The sequence below is a fragment of the Mytilus edulis genome, chromosome 3, assembly GCF_963676685.1.
Source record: "Mytilus edulis chromosome 3, xbMytEdul2.2, whole genome shotgun sequence".
Taxonomy (NCBI): Eukaryota; Metazoa; Mollusca; class Bivalvia; order Mytilida; family Mytilidae; genus Mytilus; species Mytilus edulis.
The window spans coordinates 3,357,603-3,380,528 of NC_092346.1; the positions used below are offsets into that span (position 1 = coordinate 3,357,603).

General features: G+C 31.6%; 1 protein-coding gene across 1 annotated transcript in view; it reads right to left on the reverse strand.

Moving 5' to 3' along the window:
- The window catches only part of LOC139515638 (adhesion G protein-coupled receptor L4-like), a 55,242-nt gene extending 41,254 nt beyond the window's left edge, over positions 1-13,988 (reverse strand). Inside the window, exons 1-6 of the mRNA XM_071305264.1 lie at positions 13,785-13,988; positions 9,853-10,044; positions 5,576-5,647; positions 5,010-5,081; positions 2,726-2,797; positions 400-471 (exon numbers count right to left, since the gene is read on the reverse strand). Coding sequence (XP_071161365.1) covers positions 400-471; positions 2,726-2,797; positions 5,010-5,081; positions 5,576-5,647; positions 9,853-10,043 — 479 coding nt within the window. The 5' untranslated portion in view covers position 10,044; positions 13,785-13,988. The remainder of the gene's footprint in view (positions 1-399; positions 472-2,725; positions 2,798-5,009; positions 5,082-5,575; positions 5,648-9,852; positions 10,045-13,784) is intronic.
- Positions 13,989-22,926: the final 8,938 nt, after the last annotated feature.

The following is a 22,926-nucleotide window of genomic DNA, read 5'->3' on the forward strand; positions in this document are numbered from 1 at the left end:
AATGAAACAAGTCGTAAACATTTGTTAAATAAGAACAGTGAGAGAAAAAATATAAAAGGACAAACGTTGTTATGTTATGTAAATAAGATGATGACTTTTTTGAGCTTGTCTTTTTTTAATTCCATTTTGGTGACTTAATCTAGGGCTATCGGATACATTTGCGTGTTAAGTTGCTTTTTTGTTATCCACAAGTCAGAGTGGTTGATTATTCCTTCAAAATAAGTGAACGCAAATACCTCTTAAAAAATGTCGTAGTTTTTATCTAAACGGAATACAAGACATAAACATCTTTATTGTTGGGAGTACGCACATTGTTGCTACATACTGTATTAAAGCTCAATTATTAAAGTAGACACGGTTTCTGCATCTACACAAAGTAGAGTAAAACTATATACATACAGAACATAGAGAGCTGGTATATCTGCTAACGTTTCTCGTGTTAATGTCGATACTTGATTGTAGAACAAATTTCTGAAACGACAAAGTAGAAGCGCCTCTGTGTTATTTTTATTATTTTTGCAAAGATTTTCGACAGTTGTTTAATATCCCTAATGAGCTTTTAATTGAGAAACTAACAAGTAGTGAATCAACTGTGAAGTGACATTGAACAGGTTTCAATTTTTAGAAAGTGACTGAGCTAATCCCTTTGTGATGTTTTTGAGAGCAAAGAACAATAAAGTAAAGCTGTAAAAAAACAAACAAAAACATTTTGCAAAAAGAGTAATTTTTCAACTCATGAAGCCGCATCACAAAATGCTCTTCGAGTTGCGCTTAGTTATGGGAAAACTAATCTCACTTAGTACCAAGAAAAAAGTGAAATCACAAAACAAACTGAACTCCGAAGAAAATGCAAAACGGAAAGTCCCTAATCAAAAGGCAAAATAAAAAGCTCAAGCACATCGAACGAATGCATAACAACTTAATATACCTAACTTGGTAAAGGCATTTCCTATGTAGAAAATCTAAAACAGATTTTTTTTACATGTATATAAATTAGATGATAATTTGTTAGTGCGAGCATTTATTGGACGTTCTGAACGACTTATTTTAGAACTTGAATGCATGTTTGTTTGCAACTTATTTGGCAAAAAAAAAATGCTCTGTGGTCTTAACAAAAGTGATTGATCATGTCTTCCGTATTCCATATCTGTTTATTATTTAGCAACATTTTGTTCAAATGAAATAAAATCAATTAATAAACAAAGTGACAATGAATTACTAGAGACTGTTATCTGATGACATAGCTGGATAGAAATCTATCTCACCAAAGCAGTCTAAAACATAACAGGTTTTCCTTCGTTATCGGTGTTAACTTGTCAATGAAAGTTCAAAAGTTCTGTACCCTTTGGCATAAGTTTATGCACTTTCACTTTTAAACTTGGAGTGATCGATTGAAAAGCAAACGCCATCAACAAAGTAACGACAACACAATCGATTGTTAGTGCCCTTGGCGATCGATTCTTACCTTTGATATAAATAATGAGATGTTTTATCGGACCACAGATAAATTATCAGGTTGTGATTGGTTAAACGCCTTCACGTGGTGACCCCCTATGAGACCTTAGGGGATTAGTAAGTTTCATATGGGGTTCATGACGCGTTGATGGTGACATCATCTATCTTTTATAGTTGTTGTGTTTCATTGTTTATTTTTCAACAATACGCAGCAGAAAAAGTCAAGCGTTATACGGTTAACTACTGATCCCTCCGGCCTCACCCCCTATGGATTTTACTAACCCTCTATGGATCCGTACTGGGTCAGTAGCGAACCATATAACTTATAGTATAATAAAAATCTCCATCCAAGACACACGGGATAAAACGTTCATATTGGAATATTTTAGAAATTTAAATGTGTGCGTTGATCTGTTCGGCAAGCATATAATACATTGTTCGGCTGTGACCTTTTAATGTAATGGTTTGGGTTGTTTTATGTATTCGTTTTTATTCTGAAGTCAGTAACCACTTCGGTGTGAACATGTATATCTATTATATAGTCACTTTCATAAATTTACTGTTTGCAAAAAAAAAAAAATCTAAATACTAGGGATTTTCTTATCCATGGCAGATAACCTTATACATAAATAAGGCCGTTAGTCTTCTCGTTTGAATTGTTTGATGAGTGTTATGTAGACGAAACATGTGTCTGGCGTATTAAATAAAAAGCCTAGTACCTTTTGATTGCTAGTATGTGTGTGTTTCTCTGACCGATATATTTTCCATCTATTTGCATTTTAGTCCTGTCATGTACGTAATGTTTTTTTTCATTTTAATGTTATATTTAACATTACAACAAAAGCGGGAGATTTGGCAAGCCACAAAACCAAGTTCAATCACCATTTTTTCTTAAAATGCTCTGTACCAAGTCAGGAAAATAATCATTGTTATATCATATATAAAAAATTAGACGTGGTATGATTGCCAATGAGACCACTCACCATAAAGCACCAAAATGACACAGAAATTAACAACTATAGGTCACCGTACGGCCTTCAACAATGAGCAAAGCCCATACCGCATAGTCAGTTTATCTGTGTGTTACATTTCAGAGATGAGTGATTTTGTTGGGTCGTTGTTCTCCTCTTATATTTGATGAGTTTCCGTCCGTTTTTGTTTGTAACACGGATTTGGTTTTTTTCCCAATCGATTTATGAATTTCAAACAGCGATATACTACTATTGTCTTTATTTAGCATCTGTAAAGTGTTTTAAAACTGTATACATACACAACTTTAAGAGCTGGAAGGTTTACAAACGTTCCTTGGTGTATTGTTGTTATGCGATTGTTATGCAGATATCTGAAATGATAAGATGATAACTTTGTAATTTTCATTATTGCATTGTTTTTTTCCCTCAATCAGGTTGACTGTTGCAGGTATTAAAGTGCATTCTTCAACCTTTATTATTGCCGAAATTCATGTTTCATTCATATTTCTCTTTTATTTCATCCATTATAGGGCATGAAGTAACTCATCAAATGCACTCTATAATAATTTTATTCAGTTATGCTTTTAAAGCTTTCCTCCTTATTTAAAGAAATATAAGATTAAATCAGACTTGGGAGAAAAAAAAAACTACTACTGTCTGAATGCCAATTTAGAAACAAAAATATTTATACAGAAAAAATACTCGTGATAGATGTATAATCCCTAATATTGGCACATTAATTTGATTATCATGCTGTTTCACTGAACTATTCTTTGTAGAGTTAGTCTTTAAAACATATTTCAATGAATATTGCACTTTAATCGTGGGTAGGACTAAGAAACCTGTTTATATTAATCTTGTTCCATTTAATGTCACTAAATATAAATCTTCCGTTTAATTTGTATCAATTAAAAAAGGACCTACCTTTTAGTTTCTGTAAGTAGCTTGTATGAACACACAATGCCTGTACCAAGTCAGGAATATGACAGTTGTTATCCATTCGTTTGATGTGTTTGGACTTTTGATTTTGCCTTTTGATTTTTGATTTTCCTTTTTGAATTTTCCTCGGAGTTCAGTATTTTTGTGTTTTTACTTTTTACTTTACACTCAACTATACAGAAATTATTCACTTTAAATCCTTAACCGGTTTGATATTATATGATTTTTTTTTATGATGGAAATTGACGACATGTACACAAGTTTAAAACCCCGTAATTTAATCGGATATTTTAACTGTAAGACTTCATAATCCTTGCAGTTGGAGTAAAAACTCTTACAGGATACAAACTTTTTAATTGATGTTTGTTGATACATACCCAATTGTTTATGATGTGATGGAATTTGGTACATTATGTACATAAAGTGTGCCGTTGATCGACAAATTTCGATATTTGATTGTATCCGATAATTCATCCCTTGCAAATGAAATATATGGGTCAATATTTATGAAGTATTAAAACTTCGTTTGGAAAGAACATTATGAAGTCGGAATTTCATCTGCAGTTAGTGTGAAGGGATTCCAAGTAAATTGTCACTTTCTAATTAATATAACCAACAAAATATACTAGTAAGAATCCCGCTATGACCTCGGAAATTATGAAGTATTCCGAAGTTGTTGTAAGATCGTGGTGGTCGTGGTCAGGTTATAGTAAGGATGTGTTTAGAAGCGTCATGATCGTTGAGATCCACGACCAAATTTGAACATGCTCGAAAAATGTGTTGTGCTGTCGTGACCACAACTAGTCGTAGTATAAGAGTATGAATGTCGTACTAAGGATATAAATAGATCGGGATAGGCGTAGACGCATCGTATTTGAAACATAGTACAATCGGGGTAGCCAATTGAAAATACTTCGATGAAACCTTTCTACAATTTTATTGCGACTATTTTAAAACGCTTCTGCTACGATATTGATACGATTATATTAAGATGAGGAATACAAAATAACGCAGCTACTACGATCTGGTGGTCCTCAGTACTACCTCGCTACGATGATTCTACTTTCTAACGACTTCATTTTCTTGATACCTCTACGTTTAGCACCAATACCGATAAGTGTTTACGATACCTTGAAATTCATGTTTTCTCAAAGAAAATGCATTCAGTTAACAATGAGAAACAAAAAAAAATGCATTCAGTTTACAATAAGAAACAAAGAAAAATGCATTCAGTTTACAATGAGAAAGTCGCGATATGTATTTAGTGACAACATATCGGAGTTGTGGTTCAATCGTATTAGATTCGTATTGAAATCGTTATGTAATCGGGAAGGTCTTGATAAAAGCGTAGAGAGAACATGTAAGTTGTGGTAAGTTCTTCTCTTCATCAACAATTGTACATGTTAAAAGCATCAACGCATTAGAAATTATTATTTCAGTTTTGATAGATATGTATAGTATTTACACAAACAATGTATCAGGAGCTACCGCAATTTCTCATACGTTTTTTTTATATTGTATTATATATTAAATAAAGCATACACTGAAATATAAAATACCATTATCAGTTTCAACAAGAATCATGTATATTAAACTTCTTTTAAAAGTGAGTAGCATGCGGATATACAACTTGCAGATACTTACAAGTTCTCAAGGATTGGCAAATTTATAAATGCACCTCTTTCAATGGTTGATATTTCACACGAATTCATATCTCTAAAAACAATGAACTATATAAATGATATGTATGTCTTTGTCAATGAATGATAGAATAATATTAATACGTACATTATTAGCATATATGGCATCAAATGTTCTATTTCAGATTGGTATTTTAACAAATCATTGTCTCCAAACTTTAATTACAAAGTATATAAAAAAAATCAGAGTACTGCCTATGGGACTTGTGATATCCACGAAAATTGCCAGTCAGCTTAGTTCATTTGTGTTATTTCATTCTATAATAGATTGATCAATATTCGAGTCACCTATATTATATCATAGTTATAAGACGCTTTACAAGAGGAACAGTTTTTTTAGTTTCTTTATATGTAAATTATACGACCACTTTATTGATACGAATTTGTATATGATACAATAATTTATTATATTTCATGTGACTTCTCGTGTTCTTCATTAATCAAAAAGGAAAATTTATAGTTAACGTAAATTATAAAATAATTCATGAAACATAACAAGCTTATACTTACAATTGATATAATAATGTCATGTTCTGGAATGTCCCTTCTTCAATTATGGTAATGGAATTGTTATGCATATTTCTGAAATGCATACAAAGTATTCTTACATTGTAGGTTACTTGTTTGTTTATCATTTCTTTATTTCTAGGGGGTTGTTGAAATATCTTGTTCCACATAAATAGTGCAGTTAGCGGTGGATAATGAAGGAACATATTAGGTAAATGTGCATTGACGATCCAAACGTTTGCTTCAATTTTTTATAATTGCTGGTAACAGATTATTCAAGAAACATTTGGTGATAACCACATCAATTAGTCCCGAGACAGACAAACTAAATTCAATATAGTGATCTATGCATTCAACATTATCCACTTATCTATCATGCCTGAGGAAGATAAAATGTTTGCTCACTCAACATGCTCAAGATAAAAAAAATCTGGGGCTTTTTCCGAGGGAAATATGACTTTTCAAAGGTGGAAAAGTCTCCCTTAGCCAATGGAAATGAGGGTTTAATTCCACTGCCTATATTTGTTATTACATGAAAATAAAATATTAATTTACATTAATGTTTTATATCCAAACACGACAAAAACATTGATAACAACATAAATGGTATATTTCTTCTGCACCAGATTCGCATTTCGACAATCAATGTCGCTTCTGTGATGTTGGAGGCCAAGATATTTAATATTTAAAAAATCGAATTTCAAATTTTATTAAAAACATAAAGACATGCAAACCAAAAAGGACAAGGCTGGACCAGGAGTAATGAGGCAGATGTATTCCTTAATTTTAATAATTTCCAAAATTATGTAACAGCATATTTTAAAAACACAAAATCATGATGAAAAGTAATTCTAATCAAAACAGGAACTAATGATTCTGTAAATTGTACAATTTTGTTCTTTATTTTTTTTTAACATTTGAAATAGGTATAAACACATTGCTGACTACACTGTTGATATTTATATATATATACCTCGCGTTACATAATACGATAATTCTAGAAATTTCAGTGGAGAATTTGAATGTGTGTTCATTGTCACATAGGATAGTCTCAACCAAGCATATGTTGCTTACACTTCAGTGAAATAATATTATTTATTTATGATTTCAAGTTGCCGATTTTAATCATGTTGTACTATTTAGTACCGTTTATATCATGTTGAATAAAGACAGTGAATAACTTGCTTTGGCTTTAACTTGGTGTTTTGGTGCTATAAGTTTTCTTTGTTGTGTAAACATAGACCAATTTTGTTATTTCTTAAAAGTTTTTCTAAATGAAATAGATATCATATTGAAATTCTTTTTCTTTTTATGATAATAATTTTTAGGTAAAGAATGCTATGGTGGTTTCTTCTTGATTTGTGCCAGTAGACAGTAATACGATTTATTTCAATATTGTTTCGCTAAGGATACATCTGGCAGTTAAGAAGAATAGCTGCTTCAGAACGCATATTTTAACCCAGATCGTAGTCTAATTTTTGCTTAAATGGCATGTAAATATTGCGTTGAGGAAAATATGGCTTATCTTTGGTCCCCAATGCTCTTCAACTTCATACTTTATTTAGCCTTTTTTACTTTTTTGCCGACATCAACATGCTCTTATGAAGATGGAAGTTTTTAGCTACCTTGACTGGCTATACAGACCGTGCACGGTCGGCCATAACTTGCGCCTTTTAGGCGTTTAAATAATTTAATTTAACCATGTGGTAATTGATATTATTTAGGATGACAAAAAGTTAAAAACAATTAAAAAAAAGGTGTAAAAATTTTAATGATTTGATTGATTAACTAAATAAATAAACAAATTGATGAATAATTAAAAAAAAAAAAGATGAATAAAACAATAAATAAATAAGTTAATGAATTTCAGAAAAGGAAAGAATGTAAAAGAAGTAAATATATTAAACAAAAGAGATACAAAATAAATAAAAAATATACACAAAAAAAATGAATAATTCATAAAAAGGGGCCACCAAAGTAGGAACAGGAGAAAAGGCTAAGCATAACAAACAGTAGTATGCGACAGCAACGTCAACCTGGTACACCAGCAGCCAATTAAACAGTGGATAATTTTCTAAGCCAAATTATGTATGTGAATTTATTAGCCAAATATCTTGTATAAACCGAAATATGTCTAAATATATGTATGTGGATTTTGCAATAATAATTATAAAATGGTTTTGTATGTACAAAAAATATAGAAAAATAAAAATCCAAAGAGTGTATGTACAATTTTAACTGCTTCTGCTAGCCTTACGTAGGTGCAGGACATTTTATAGTGCTTGTACACCGGAACGCTGTCCGCAGGAAGACAACAATCCACGCTAAATAAAACTGGGTTAGTGCAAACCAGTACAATCTCTGATCTGAAGAACTGTAAAACTACAGTAGAAATAAAGGGGTATATAAGCATGATTTTAATGGACGCAAGAAACAACAGAAATCTAAAATTCTGAATTAAAATTTGAAGGGTTATTTTGTTTATCAAATGCCATGCAATGTTATATTTCTTATCAATTCTTTATAATTATGTGGAAATTAATGTTACAGAATCATTTTTGAAAAATTGAATGGATTAAACAATATTTTTTGCGCATTTCCGTTATTTCAAAGATATGACGTCATGACTGAAGATTTTTCCATTGCGTTTAACATTCATATAATAGTGGGTATAATAGAACAGCCCTTCACACGTCATACCCAACCTTGCTTCAGTTTTTTCATGACCGTATTTGTCCGGATGTGTTTTTCTCAATCGATTTATGAAATTCGAACAGCAGTATACTACTGTTGCCTTTATTTTGCACTATTAGAATCGGAACAATTCATTGAAGCCACAGATTGTTGTACATGTACCTAAATAAAGGCAACGGTAGTATACCGCTGTTCAAAATTCATAAATCGATAGAGAAAAACCAAATCCTGGCCACGAATCAAAACCGAGGGAAACGTGCCTAAGGCATAGGCAGTGATATCTGTTAATTTTATTACTCGCTAAGGCTCAGGATAAAATTTTAAATAACACGGACTATGCCATGTGAAAATTTCTGTGAAATCTAGGGGCTCAACGAATTATTTGTTAATCATATGTTGTCATGAACAAAAATAGAATCTTATTATAAGCATACTGTCCTTGGACAAAAAATTTAAGTGTATGGAATAAAACATAACCCAAGACGTTTCTTTATAACTTTTATTATTACGTTATTAAGTATTGTTACAGTGATTTAAAAAAAAAATTGAATCGATTAAACACTGTTTTCATTGTATAAAAAACCTCAGCTGTACTTAATTTTAAGTTTTTTTTCTAACACGTTAACGATTAAAATATAACTAGGAAACATCTGCGATGCGGAATCGTGGACATTTAGAGAGTATATTAACTGTAAAACAAAAATCATGACTGAAAAATTCAGCAGAGGTATTACCAGTGTACTTGGGAACAGGACAATTGTTTTAAGCCCTCCTTCCTTTTCTAAAGACCTTTTTTTTTGTTTTCTATATTTTTCTGGCACTATAAACAGTCACTGATAAGTTACATATAGAGACTTTATAAATAATATATCAGTGACCGCCGTGGAAAGTAAACTATTGGAGTTGATAGTAAAGAGCAAATACGATTAATTCATAGTATATGCATGAACATAGTATACAGAAAAATGCAAAAAATAATTGTCAGGTCCCAAAGTACTTATGAAAAGTATGTGTAATTTTAATACAGTCTTAAACAGAAGTCTTTTATGTGCCTCAAAAGTCAGTCAGTTCGATGAAAGAAATATTATCCAGACACCTTTTCTTCTCCTCTCAAAATAGCCCAACTGAATAATCATAAGCAAAGATCATTAATTCGATTTTGCATTGTACCTATAGGACACAGAGGCGTGACAATGAATTTATTGTGGAAGGAAGAGAAGCGACACACAAAATCAGGCCATTTCATTAAATAATATGGATATTAAAATAGAGGCTTCATGTAGATTTACCAGGAGTTATATATTTGGAAAGGTCTAACATTATATTGTACTTTTTTGCATGCACCCGTTCAAAGTCAACAGCCTGTAATTCAGTAATTGTTTTTAAGACATAAATGTTTTTCGTGTACTGGTTTTTTTTTTTTGCATACGTCGGGCCATTAACTTCTCATTTGAATAGTTTGATATGTTGGGGACTGTTATGGCTTGTTATTAGGTATGGGTTTTGTTCATTGTTAAATCAATTGATCACCTTGTTGGTCAATACAAGCATATTTGTAAGTAATAACTTATGGAGAACATATTTACATAGAGTATGAGTCATTGTTGAAGTTTCTTGGAATAACAGTCAAGCCGTTAGAATCGCAATCTACATTAACTTGACCTGCAAATGGCGTTGTTGTAGAACAGTAACAGTTGTCTGGACATGCTGAAACCACGTTTGTATATATCGCAATTATCAGTAGTCCGAAAGCTACAATGAAGTTCATCGTTTTCATTCTGAAATTAAAAAAAACGTTTTTAAACAATCAGACCATATTTGTTATCAACATCTTAAACAAATACACTTACTAATTGACTTAAACTCAATAAATTTATATATTTTACATTACAAATCTTGAATCTTTACAACAAACAACTGTGTACAGTCTTTGATCAAACTCGAAAAACCAAAAATCTAATGTAAATTCGCTATATCCATGTCATTTTATATCATACTCTTTTATTAAAAAATCCATCGTTTACATATCTAGTTAACCATCAGTTAGACATATTTTAATAAAACAAAAATGCACAACATGCATTAATATCATTTTACACATCATGTTAGAATAAAAACACCTGTTATATCTCGTATTTTAACTGCAATTGGTTTAATTCTAGTCTTGTCAACGTGTGTACGCTGTCTAGACCAAAAATTGCATGCAACAATTGCGCCAATTTATTAGAATTATAAATAACAAAGTTTTTAACTTGATTCTCTAAGATGTAAGCCTATCGGCTGTACTGCTCATGATACCGTTGTGATATAACTCTTATACTTCCTCAACAATTGTACAACGCAATTTAATGTAAATCATTATGTTTTGCTGTATATAGTTGCTCAAAATAGATTATACCGGAGTAAATGATATATTTGACAAGTTTTGCGAAGAACAACTATCAAGTACAATGTATGATACAAGGACATTAAACATCTTTAAAGTCCGATTGATCTTATTCTTAAATTACAAACAATCAAAGTGGTCTGGCTCTGTATAATAAATCTTCGCTAGCCAATGATTCCGATGTTATAGGCACTTTTCGATTGGTTGTAGCCAGTTACAATTGTAACAAATCAAAATCATTAACTCGTTGATATTATATTCTTTCTTAATCCCCCAAGGGTCAAGTTAGCCTTAGAAGTTTTGCGATATTGATTGCATGCCGGTCAATCAGTTCTCAAATATCGCGTTCAGAAATTTACATTTGTGTGGTTCAATATTTTCTAATATGAGGTTTACTAAACTCGCTATGAATAAAATGATGATATTTATTATACTTATATTCTTATTTTTTTTCATTAATTTCACTGAACATGCGGGAATTGTTAATCTGCACTAACTTTTTGTACGACCTACCCACTCGTAGCAATTTGTAATATATTAATATGAGCAACGTCTGATAATGCCTAAAATCAACTCAAAAGATTATAAACAATTCTCATAAATGTATGATGTGTTTCTTTTAAAACAGCACTGTGATACAATTGTCGATATACCTTTACTTAGCGCATACTCCGAAATGTACATAATAATGGCTGTTTAAATATTCATCCAACGGTAATCAAATAAATTGTAACCTATGTGCAAACGCTATGGCGATTTTGCTGTTTGAAAAAATTATAATTAAAAAAAAACCTACCGAACCTTTATTCTTTTTCTGTGGCAAATAAAAACCCAATCTTATGCATTAGAGATCAGAAAAATATGCAAATCAAAATAAATTGAACTTCTAAGGCATTCCATTTATATTTTTTGCGAATTTAGAGATGAATGGAGTCAAACTTTAAAACATTTACTAACAATTTCGGTTTCTATTTTCTATTCTTTCGAAAGACATACATTTTTTTTTCAAAATCATCTGGAATATCTATATTCCTGGTATGTTTGATAACTATTTCTACAATAATATGCTTTACATTTTTATAATTATTAGTTTTTATCAAATATTCACGATAATAGAAAAAAGGGCATTTTTTGTGATATATTTATCTGTTTGTAAAATATTTCATCGCTAATTTTAAATAGAAATTGGCACTGGTAACCTTCATAAGTAATCAAACATGATGTCACTTTAATAGGAAAGAAGCCCATGAACTCGACTTTAAGTGAAGTCAGTCTGAATAACAATAGCAGTCGAATAATGCATATATACTCGATATGTCACGGTTTGATATCGTGAAAATAGCATCTTACATTAGCAACGTCATTACCTCCGCAGTAACTGTACTGTATGCACTTAAACAAATAAGTCGAACAACATCCTGGCAAATAAATGTTTTTGATAATTTAGTCAATAAATTGATTTATGATTACCCGCTTTTTATTTCTTTTTCTTGTTTGCACTATACTTGTGTTTCTAATATCGAGTAACGATATTTTCATTATATTTTGATTGAGTTTGAATTTTTTTTTTAAATCACTTGTTCAGTGTTTAAGTACCAGCAGTTAACCTTCATAAACTATACATTAGTTTACAAATTAAAAACTATCTCTTAATCATAAAAGCATGACACTTTGCAGAGTGATGCTTATGACTACTTTACAGAGCCCCGAAAAAATAGAATATGGCCACCATATTACAGATGACCTACAATATGTATTGAGAATACAATACCATGCATTTGATGATGTCTACCAATATAAAAATGTTCATAATGTATTCATCATAATTATGTATGATGAAAAAGGAAAGCCCATGTTTTTTTTTTATCGCTATGGATATTATTAGTTTTGTAACAATTGCCCATATTTCAGGATTACGATTATAGAACCCCAAAAACTAACAAATTGGAAAGCTTACAATGATTTGATATTATATATTAAGTTCTATTTTGGCAAAACTTTAAGGTATATTTGTGCTCAAAGCTCTTCAACTACTTTTAACATTTTTTTATTTGAGTGTCACTGATGAGTCTTGTATAGACGAAACGTGCGTATGGCGTGTATACACAATTTCAATCCTAATATCTCATGGTGAGTTTATTGGTGATACAATTATACATTTGTTTTTTTGAGCGTTCCTTATGATTGCGATGATTGTTGTGCGGTTTTTTTTTTTTTTTACATTGGCTGCACGTAAAGGGGAGGGTTGAGATCTCAAAAAACATATTTAACCCCGCCGAATGTTTGCGCTTGTCCCAAGTCGGGATCCTCTGGCCTTTGTTAGTCATGTATGAATTTTAATTTTAGTTTCTTTTGTATAATTCGAAGTTTAGTATGACGTCCATTATCACCGAACTCGTATACATATTTGTTTCGGGGACAGCTAAAGTACACCTCCGGTGCGAGAGTTTCTCGCTGCATAGAAGATCCATTTGTGGCCTTTTGCTGATTTCTGCTCTATGGTCGGGTTGTTGTCTCTTTGACACATTCCCCATTTCCATTCTCAATTTTAATCATGTTTGATACTGTCGTATTGCAAAATGATACATTTGGAGTTCTTGGTTTTGTTTAGGACATGTAAGACTTTGAAGACCAGTTGTTTTTAATATGACTTTAGACTGTAATACTTTCTATTATAAAGTTATCTATATACAGCAAAACTTTTTATGTTGATAATGTCAGTAGAAATGTTAATCATGTGATTCTATTTTCCGGTCATAGATCTGGTAACGACAAATTCCATTTAAACGTTTGATCACATAGTCATACAAACGCATATGTCGAGATTACCTGTTATTCAACGTGGAATTGTTTCAATAGTTACCATTGTATTGCCTGTAGCTAACCAGTTGTCCAACTTGTTTCGAATGCTAAACATGTACATTCTGATTCGACATGCATGGGAAAAAAGTACAATTCATTCATTTTAAAAGAAGTATTTTCATTAAGACTAGTATCTAATGTTTAAGAGCTGAAATACAGTTTTTTTTATAAAGTATTTCACATTAATGCAATGTATGTATTACTTATAACATAATTATTACAAAATCAATTAATCTATACACAATTTAAGAAAAAAACATTATGACCTACCTCAGATACTTCCTTTACAGAACATTGTTGTATTCAATACCCCTTTAAACTTCTTTAGCTATATTTTTGTGTATTAAACGGTCACAAAATATTAGGAATGTAAGACAACACTCTTTTCATTCGTGTCACCATTTAAACATACATTGTTGTAAACAATTTGTTCGGGTAATAAGATCACTTTTTCGAGTAATATGATCTTTTTAATTGAAGCGTAGTCAACTATAAATTATATAAATAGATGGAAAGGTTTTCCTTATACATTACAGTCGTGTTTTGAACTATGGGTAAGATGATTGAAGACCAGTGCATTACAGTTGTCTTTGAATAAATAATAAAATACTTTTATGACGTTTTCGAGAAATTAAAGTTTAAACTTGTTTTTATTATAGATTGCAAAAACATAACATTGCATTATGGATAACAAAAGTTCCGAGTTTTGAGATACATTTACATCAACAAACTTCCGGAATATATAGTACGTTTGTGAACCTGAATTGGAGCCGCAATTAATCTATAAACAACCGATGTGATGTGACTGACGTATTATTTTATAAATATATAGGTTGCATTTGTAAATAATGCTGTTTCTTCAGGTAGGCCTTGGTAACACCAACAATTTTCTCTTGTATAATTTTTCTTATATTTGCATCATTGAAAAGGTAGGGGTCCATGCATCATCTGCCAAAGTCCTAATAAAATTCACTGTTTCATTTTATGTTTAGGGTATATTGAATATGACCAGTTTTGGTGTCGAAAACACTACTAGGTAAATTTCATTTAGTGTTTTTGCACATGTTGTCATTAGAAATACCCCTAACTGTTAAATTGCATAGAAGAAACATATTTTTAAAGTAAATCTGAAACATCATGGTAATATAAATAACCAGAATGTAAAAAAAATGTTTTTTAATAATTGATACGGCAAAATGTCTGGCCAGCTCAGATAACACATTTTTTTTTCTTCAAATTTATCCATAAAAAATGTCGTTTTATTCCTGCAGAAAATTGTTGAAACAATTATTGGTTATTAATCTTGAAATTCACAAAATTATATAGAATTTTACCGTTTGAAATTTTCAAAATCTTTCAACAAGTTGGCTAGCAACATGAACAAGGCACACGAAAAAGAAGAATTTAGGGACATAATTTATTTTCCCTTACAAAACCTCCTTCATAATGTCTTTGCATATTTTGTATGTGTAATAGTCAAAAGGAGTACTGTCCCGATAATAATGGTAATACATTTTATAAGGAAAAACAGTCACAAACCTTTACGTGAACTTATTTTGATCAAGGTCAACGATTAACTTATACGCAATATCGGACAATAGATAGTACAATTCTGTAACTAAGCAATATGGCGATACTGTAAAAAACAAATTGTCAAAGTTAATGTATTTATATATTAATATTGTATAACTAATCATATTTAATAGACATAGTTTTTACTGTATGATCTCCTTGGTTAAACAGTAACTAATTTACAGGGATGCCCGACTGAATACTGTGAGTTTAGTAAGTTGTAAACAGCAAAGAAATGTGCAATGAAAGATTTATTGAAAAAAAAAGAAAAAAAAAGGAAAAACAGTAATATCCATTATTGGACGAGTATCTTTGGGGCGAGTTGACAACATTTTTTATCACAACTTTTTATTGATTTCTCTCTCTAGACTAAAGAATGCTCCTGTCATCAATAGCAGACGCTATCAGAATTCATGGTTTTGACAGTTTGTCACTATCTAAGTGCTATATTTGTGTTGATGTCGATTATCTATTAGCATAAGGTTGTACTAGGATTGATGTTCATATCATGTCTTCTAGAATAGTGCCTTTTATATTTGAAAAGAACAAACATAAACAGTAAGTACAAACTCTGTACAAATGACTTAGCACTAAAACCAAATTACTTCAATATTTAATTCATATGTTCAAGTCGATTTTCCCAACACTTCTAAGATTTTTGATGCCACAACTGGTACAAGGTACTTTAGTCAGTAAAGTTGCTCCATAACTCCTCACACTCATTCCATTGGTGAGTTTTTTAAAACATTATTCTCACAGCCAAATGTAAACAACATAAATGCTTGATCAATGTTTAATTTACTGCTATGTTAAAACGCACTAATGACTTTCGATAGATGTGTTAGAGTTGTCTCCAATATACAAGGTATACCCCCTTAAACCACGCCTCTTTTTCGGTGAAATATAATATTCATAGATAATTAATTTTGTGTATGTACTGGTTCCCAGATATGATCCCTATGTTTGATCTCGTAGAATATGGGAATGTTACCATTAAAAATACATATATACATAATGTTCAAATTGAAATCTGTAGAAAACCTAAAGCCAATGTTTAGGTATTACAGGGTTTTAGTGTATATTTAAACTCTTACAAATTTGGGGTACATAAACGTTGAAAAGATGCCACTTAGCCCTATATTTTGACCTTTGAAAAAAATAGTAGTGAATAAGAACGTTCCTTTCAAAGATGCAATTTGTGTTCAAAACATCATAGTAAACGTGGTATAGTTTTAGCAGTAAAGGAAATTCCTGTGAGAAATTGCATTGCCGATATACACAGAAATGCAACCTTTAAGAGAGCAAGAGGCTTAGAATAAGTAAAAAGTGTTAAGTGACTGTCCCATAATAAGCTTTCAATTTAAAAACATATGACTTGAACAATTAACACTATATTGATAACTTAACGTGTTTTATAAAGAATTGTATAGATGATTGAAATATTTCACTTCGAATACAACATATTTAACATATGCGTAAGTATATCATGTTACTTGTTTCAATATTTATTGTGCCATGATACAATACACATGATAAATGTCACCTGCATACACACAGTACACATACATGCTTAACAAAAATTCCAAACTTACAAACAATGTACTAAATATGATGAACAAATAGCATTGAAGTAAATTAAACAAAATATACATATGAATGAATTGGGTTTTAATCTCGTCTTCATTGAATGACGAATGTTCAACATATGTTATACAATGTATTAGCTTGCTGATCGATGTGAGCTAAGGCTCTGTATTTGAGACCGTAATTTGACCTCTGTAAATGACATCTTGAACCTATGTGTATTATCTCTAGAAGATAGCGTTAATGACAATATACCAGCTTACACTGGGGGAAGCGGCCGTCCTTAACTTCCGTTACGGACCGCACAATATGGTAAATGAAATTATCGATCAGATTTGATAGTTCTCAAATACTTTTGATCGAAAACATTGTCGATAGAGAAAATTGGTAATTGTCTGTGAGATATATAGAACAACACAAGTATAAAGTGTTCTGGAGAGAAATTGACGATATAATGGTTATATACGACTTTTAAAAAAACGAGAAGCCGTACAAAACTTTAAGAATGAAAATACAACAGCTGTTCGTAACGGATCTTACGGCCGTGCGTTACTCATTTATAATTTTATCGATTTGTCAAATGTATACCACTAACTTCTATCAATTTAACAATTTAATTGTCATATTACACTGTTTACAAAATACTTAAAAGTCTTGAAATACAGATACAAAACAACATATTATGTACGTAAGTTTCTAGTCATGGATATAATGTAATTCCGTGACAAAATATATTTTATTATATTGGGAGATTTTCCTGGTATTAAATCCAGCCACTGTCCATCCCCTCTCCCATGTTTTTGACAGTTCATTCGAAAATATGCATCTTTACATTTTGATGCGTACATTTAATTGATGTAGTAAAACTATAACTTGTAAAATGTTATGTCCAAAAATACAAGTCATAAAGTCATAAACATGATGATGTGCTAAACTTGTTTTCTTTAAACGTTACGAGCAGCCGTTCTATATAAATACCTCAAATTACGTACGGCTTCTCGTTTTTAAAAGTCGTATTACACCATTTTATCTCCAGAGCACTTGATATTCGTGTAGTTCTATATATCACACAGACAATTACTAATTTTCTCTATCGACAATGTTTTCGATCGAAAGTATTTGGGATATATAAAATCTTAACGATACTGCCATATGCCATAGTGGGTGGTCCGTAACGTAATTTACGGACCACCGCTTTCCCCCAGTGAACTAAGACAGCTCGTAAAAAGGATGTTTGTCCATGGATAACAACAGACCTGACAAAAATTATAAAAATAATGTACAGAGCTTTTAAAAAGAAGAAAAATCAAGTGATAAAAGTGACACTACTTCATATAAAGAGCAAAACCCCAAAAGAACTAAGAAATGGATAGTGTATCGAAGACATCGTTATACCAAGTAGTGAGTCGGATATAGGTATACTGACTGCATGAAAAGATTCTGGACGTATATTCATTAAGCATTAACGGTCATACGTGAGTAGAATACCACCTCCTAAATCAACAGGTCTACTACACGCCGACTCAACTGACAAAGCCAACATTTTAAACACATAGTTCCAAGGAGTATTTTAAAGTAAAAAATTACCTCAACAACACAGAATATAAGAAAAGATATAACATGTCTGTCCAGCACTCCGAAGCATCCAATACCCAATGTAGCCAATGCAATAACTCCTATACTGTAACTTGTCTTGACGATATCATATGAAACATGAATGGTAACGCCATTATTGAAATCAGTAAACGTTTGTCCAGTATTTTAAACAATACAAAATATTGAAACAATCATATACAGACCAATATTGTTAAACTGTATATGTTGTTATATAATGGAGCATATAGCAACAAGCCATATCATGTACAATTCAGATAACGAAAACATCCTGTATGACGATCCACATTGGTTTCGAAAGAAACTTTTATATGTAACCAAGGTGATAGGATTTATAGACGACATAACCAAAAACCTTTAGAGTTGACAACACACTGACTGCCTAATCATGGACTTTTCTGAAGGATTTGACAAGGTTAGCCATAGTCTACTGAAACACAAGCTCCAACACTGTGTCATAACAGGAAAAATAAACAACTGGATTTAAAAGCTTCCTAAGTGAAAGAACCAAGCGAGCACTGATAGATGGGGAATCATCTGACTCATTCTATGTAAAATCTTGAGTACTACAAAGATTGAACTAGGAATTTTCATCTTTTATATGAACGACATACCAGAAAAAAATTCGACCGTTAGGCAAGTTGAAGATAGCATAATTGCATACATCACATTAACATCAGATGATAAATGGATGATGAAATTCCATCCACATAAATGATACGTATATACTATCAGTAACAAAGAACCGAATACCTATCTTAAATAATCATCTTTTACATAGCCACACTTTGGAGCACGTAACATCTACAAAATACGTTGTTGTAATTACTACATGTACTATAACATCAAAACTTAAATGGAAAAAAATATATTAGAAACATATTAGCCTAGTAAAATAAAACAATTCGATTTCTCAAAAGAAACCCCAATATATCCAACTGCGGTATCAAAGTAAGGCGTACATCTCCCTACTTAAACAAACAGTGGAGTATACCAGTGCTCTATGGGATCGACACCTGAAAAAAAGATAATTAGAAGTTAGAAATAATACATAGGAGATCGACCAGATATGAACAAACCGGTACAGAAACAGACTTCCGTTACTGATATGTTGGAACAACTAAAATGGTCACCATCAGATGATACACGCTGCGTACTGTCGATTTATTTGTTTGTGGATATTAATTTTCGCGGATTATGGAAAACTTACATGTTTGTGGATATTTACAAGTCTGCATACAAGCCAATAGGAAATTTGTCATTAATTAATCATTTATTTTCGTGGTTAACCTTTACTCATGATAACCATTAACTTCATATCGAACGAATAATAATGGATCAACAACTTTACAGCAAGCCACAAACTTCAAAAATTGAAATCGTTTCGTTTGTCAAAGATTCTGATACTGCAATTATCATTTATGTCAAATTTGAGGTATAAATCTAAAAACGAGGCGGATGAAACCGTGTCTGTTTGTGTCGTGAAATTCTAGTTCGTGGGGATATATTATTAAAACCCAAACAACAAATAGTTAAATCGTTAATACAAAACATCTTCAAGATATCTGATTATAATATAAAATGATCGGGTGTCTTTGGTCTTTCTTGTTTTCAACAAATGTATGAAGGAGATCTGACTCATATGAAGACACGAAGATGTCGACAACAAGGGGAGTCACACAGTTCGTTTCTATAGGCATGCCGAAACTTTCTTCAAAATGTCTGCCTTTTAGCTCGACATATATTTTTTCAATAAGAAACTCAAACACAGTGTTCACTAATTCCTCTTTGTAGCATGTTTATCTTTTTGTCAATTACTAAGAAACTATTCCGTATGGTATCCTAAAGTGATAAATTTATAGCGTACATGTATGCTACTTTTTTTGATATTGGATAGCTAGGATTGTGAATTATTTACAATGGGAAATGGTGGCATACAGGGTTAAAAAATCAAACGTTTTATAAGAAATATTTTAAGAGAAAAATTGGAATTTAAAAGTCAATAGAGTTGTTTAAGAATCCACATATGGTTTCCACTTACCCGCGAGTAAACAGTTTCACATTATTTCTGAAGACCCTTTTTCTCTGCGAACAATTTTCTTTCAAACTAATTTACAGTTCCATAGTTCTATAGTAGAACATGCAGATGAGCAAGCAATGTATGGTTGTTTGTATGGATTTTGTGAAGTTAAGGTAAGCAACACAAACAAGAAAAGTTCTTAGGTTCGCTGTTACATGTAATGAGGGGGGATAGGACCTTTATCGGGACTCCGGGATCAGGTGTTTTTAAGCTCGGGATTTCGGGATTGACTCTTTCGGGATTCGGGAATCGTTTTTTTCGGATTTCGGGACATCGGGATTTACTTTATTTAAATTCGGGACCTCGGGAATTCGTTTTTTTAAGTCCGGGATGTCGGGATCAGGACCCCTCCTATCCCCCCTCTGTAATGATTATTTAAGAAAAAAGGGACTTGTGATTTTCGATACTCCAAGCCTTCATAATTAATAGCGTTGTTGTATGTAGGTTTACCATAGTGCTCATTTATTCTTAATTCTTTTACAAGACACGTGTAGTAGTCCAATTTACATTAAAGGAAATATCAGTTGAAGCTATGTTTAGAAGAACAAAACCCTATTCTTCGAAATGTAAGGCATTTGATAGATTTTTTGTCTGTGAAATGGATTTCAGTCAATCATTCATACAGTTTATCAACTCATAAATTTAATTCGAAACCTGAATGTTTTAACTCATTCTGACAAAGTGTCCAGTTCAGTTTCTTCTCGTTTAGCATATGCTTTTTTGTAGTTTTTGTTAAATGTAATCCATAATTATTTTGAAGTTGCGCAAACCAATAACTAACCAATCCATTAATCGAATTGCTACGTTGTGGTTCTCTGAACTAAATTTCATGACATCTTATCTTGCAGAGATGTTCAGGTTGAACTTTATTATCCACAGTATTAACATGACAAAAAAAACGACTGTAAATATTAGACGAGTGGGAATAGTAACATATTAGAGTTTTTTTATGCATTTTTATAAATCAAGTTCTGGCAATGGTTGCTTATACGTTTTTGTTTTGTAATTAAATACTTCAGATGAATTAGAGTATATAATGTGAAATTGGAGATTTTACCACCTTCAGATTGTATCATTCCATAATTTAAACACTAAACTTGAACATGTTGAAGGAATTACCTCTTTTCACCATTTAACCTATATGTTTCATAATAAAGGCAGATCCCTAACAAAAAATGTATTATATGTAGGTACTTGTTAATGGAAATCATGGAAATTGTACGCACAAAAGATTGCCAAATTTTCCTGGCATGTTATTTTATTAAAAACAATAGTACAAAGTCATTGAAAAAAGATATATCTGGGCTTATGACACGTGAAAGTAAAATTACAAAAACACCGTCATTCGGAGAAAATTCAGCTCGGTTTCAAATGGCAAAATCCAAAGCTCATAAACAAACTATACCAATCTCTTGTGTGACAACGCATAACATTCCATGAGAGATGACTTTCAACCTTATAATTTTAAAATAAACTCATCACAGATACCAGGATTTAAATTTTGTATTTACGCCAGACGCGCGTTTAATATCCAAAAGACTAACCTATTTTCTCTTGAATTTTTTAATTACTAAAAACACTTTTGAATATTATAAATTGTAAGGCAAAACTCCAGGGTAACAATCAGTATAGACGTATTACTAAACAAAGTGAGAACTAAAATCATAGTTATGGTATGTTTGTATAAATAAGCATTTATGATTAAAGTATGAATATTTATTATATTTGCCGTGCTCAAAAGAACTGAGGGGCATTATAATTAAGAAATAATTCATGGGGGCTTGAATACCTAAACTACACAAGTGTTCTTACAAACAACGGTATTTTGGTGGGTCTTCCAAGCGCTCCACGAAACCGCTTTCTAAATTATTAACATCTATTTTATCAGCAATCAAAGACGGGCTTCAAAGTTATTGTGAAACTGCCTATTCTAGAGGTGGCGTGAATCAGATGTGGATACTTAAAAAATCCAAAGATCTTTTAGAGTACATGCAATCTAACTCTCTTTCATCTTGTAACAGTATTTAAACATTTGACTTTTCTACTCTTTAAACAAGTATTCCACTTTCTAAACTAAAAGACGAATTGAAAGAGTTGGTATTGGTTTGCTTCATAAAAAAGAATGGCCAACGTATAGATACAAGTATCTTGTCTTAGGGAGGGACAAATACTACTTTGTAAAGAATCACTCTGATTCAAACAAAAAATTCTCTGAAACTGATATTATCAAGATGCTTGATTTCTTGATTGACAACATATTTTTTACGTTCGGAGGACGTGTTTTTCAACAGACTGTCGGCATTCCTATGGGAATAAACTGTGCCCCTCTACTTTCCGACTTGTTTCTTTATTATTATGAGGCTGACTTCATGCAGGAACTTCTTAAGAAGAAAGATACGAAGTTAGCAATATCCTTTAACTCTAATTTCCGCTATATAGATGATGTTCTTTTTCTAAATAATTCAAAATTTGGTTACTATGTGGAACGCATCTATCCCATCGAGCTAGAGATAAAGGATACTACAGATACATTTAAGTCGGCCTCATATCTTCACTTACATC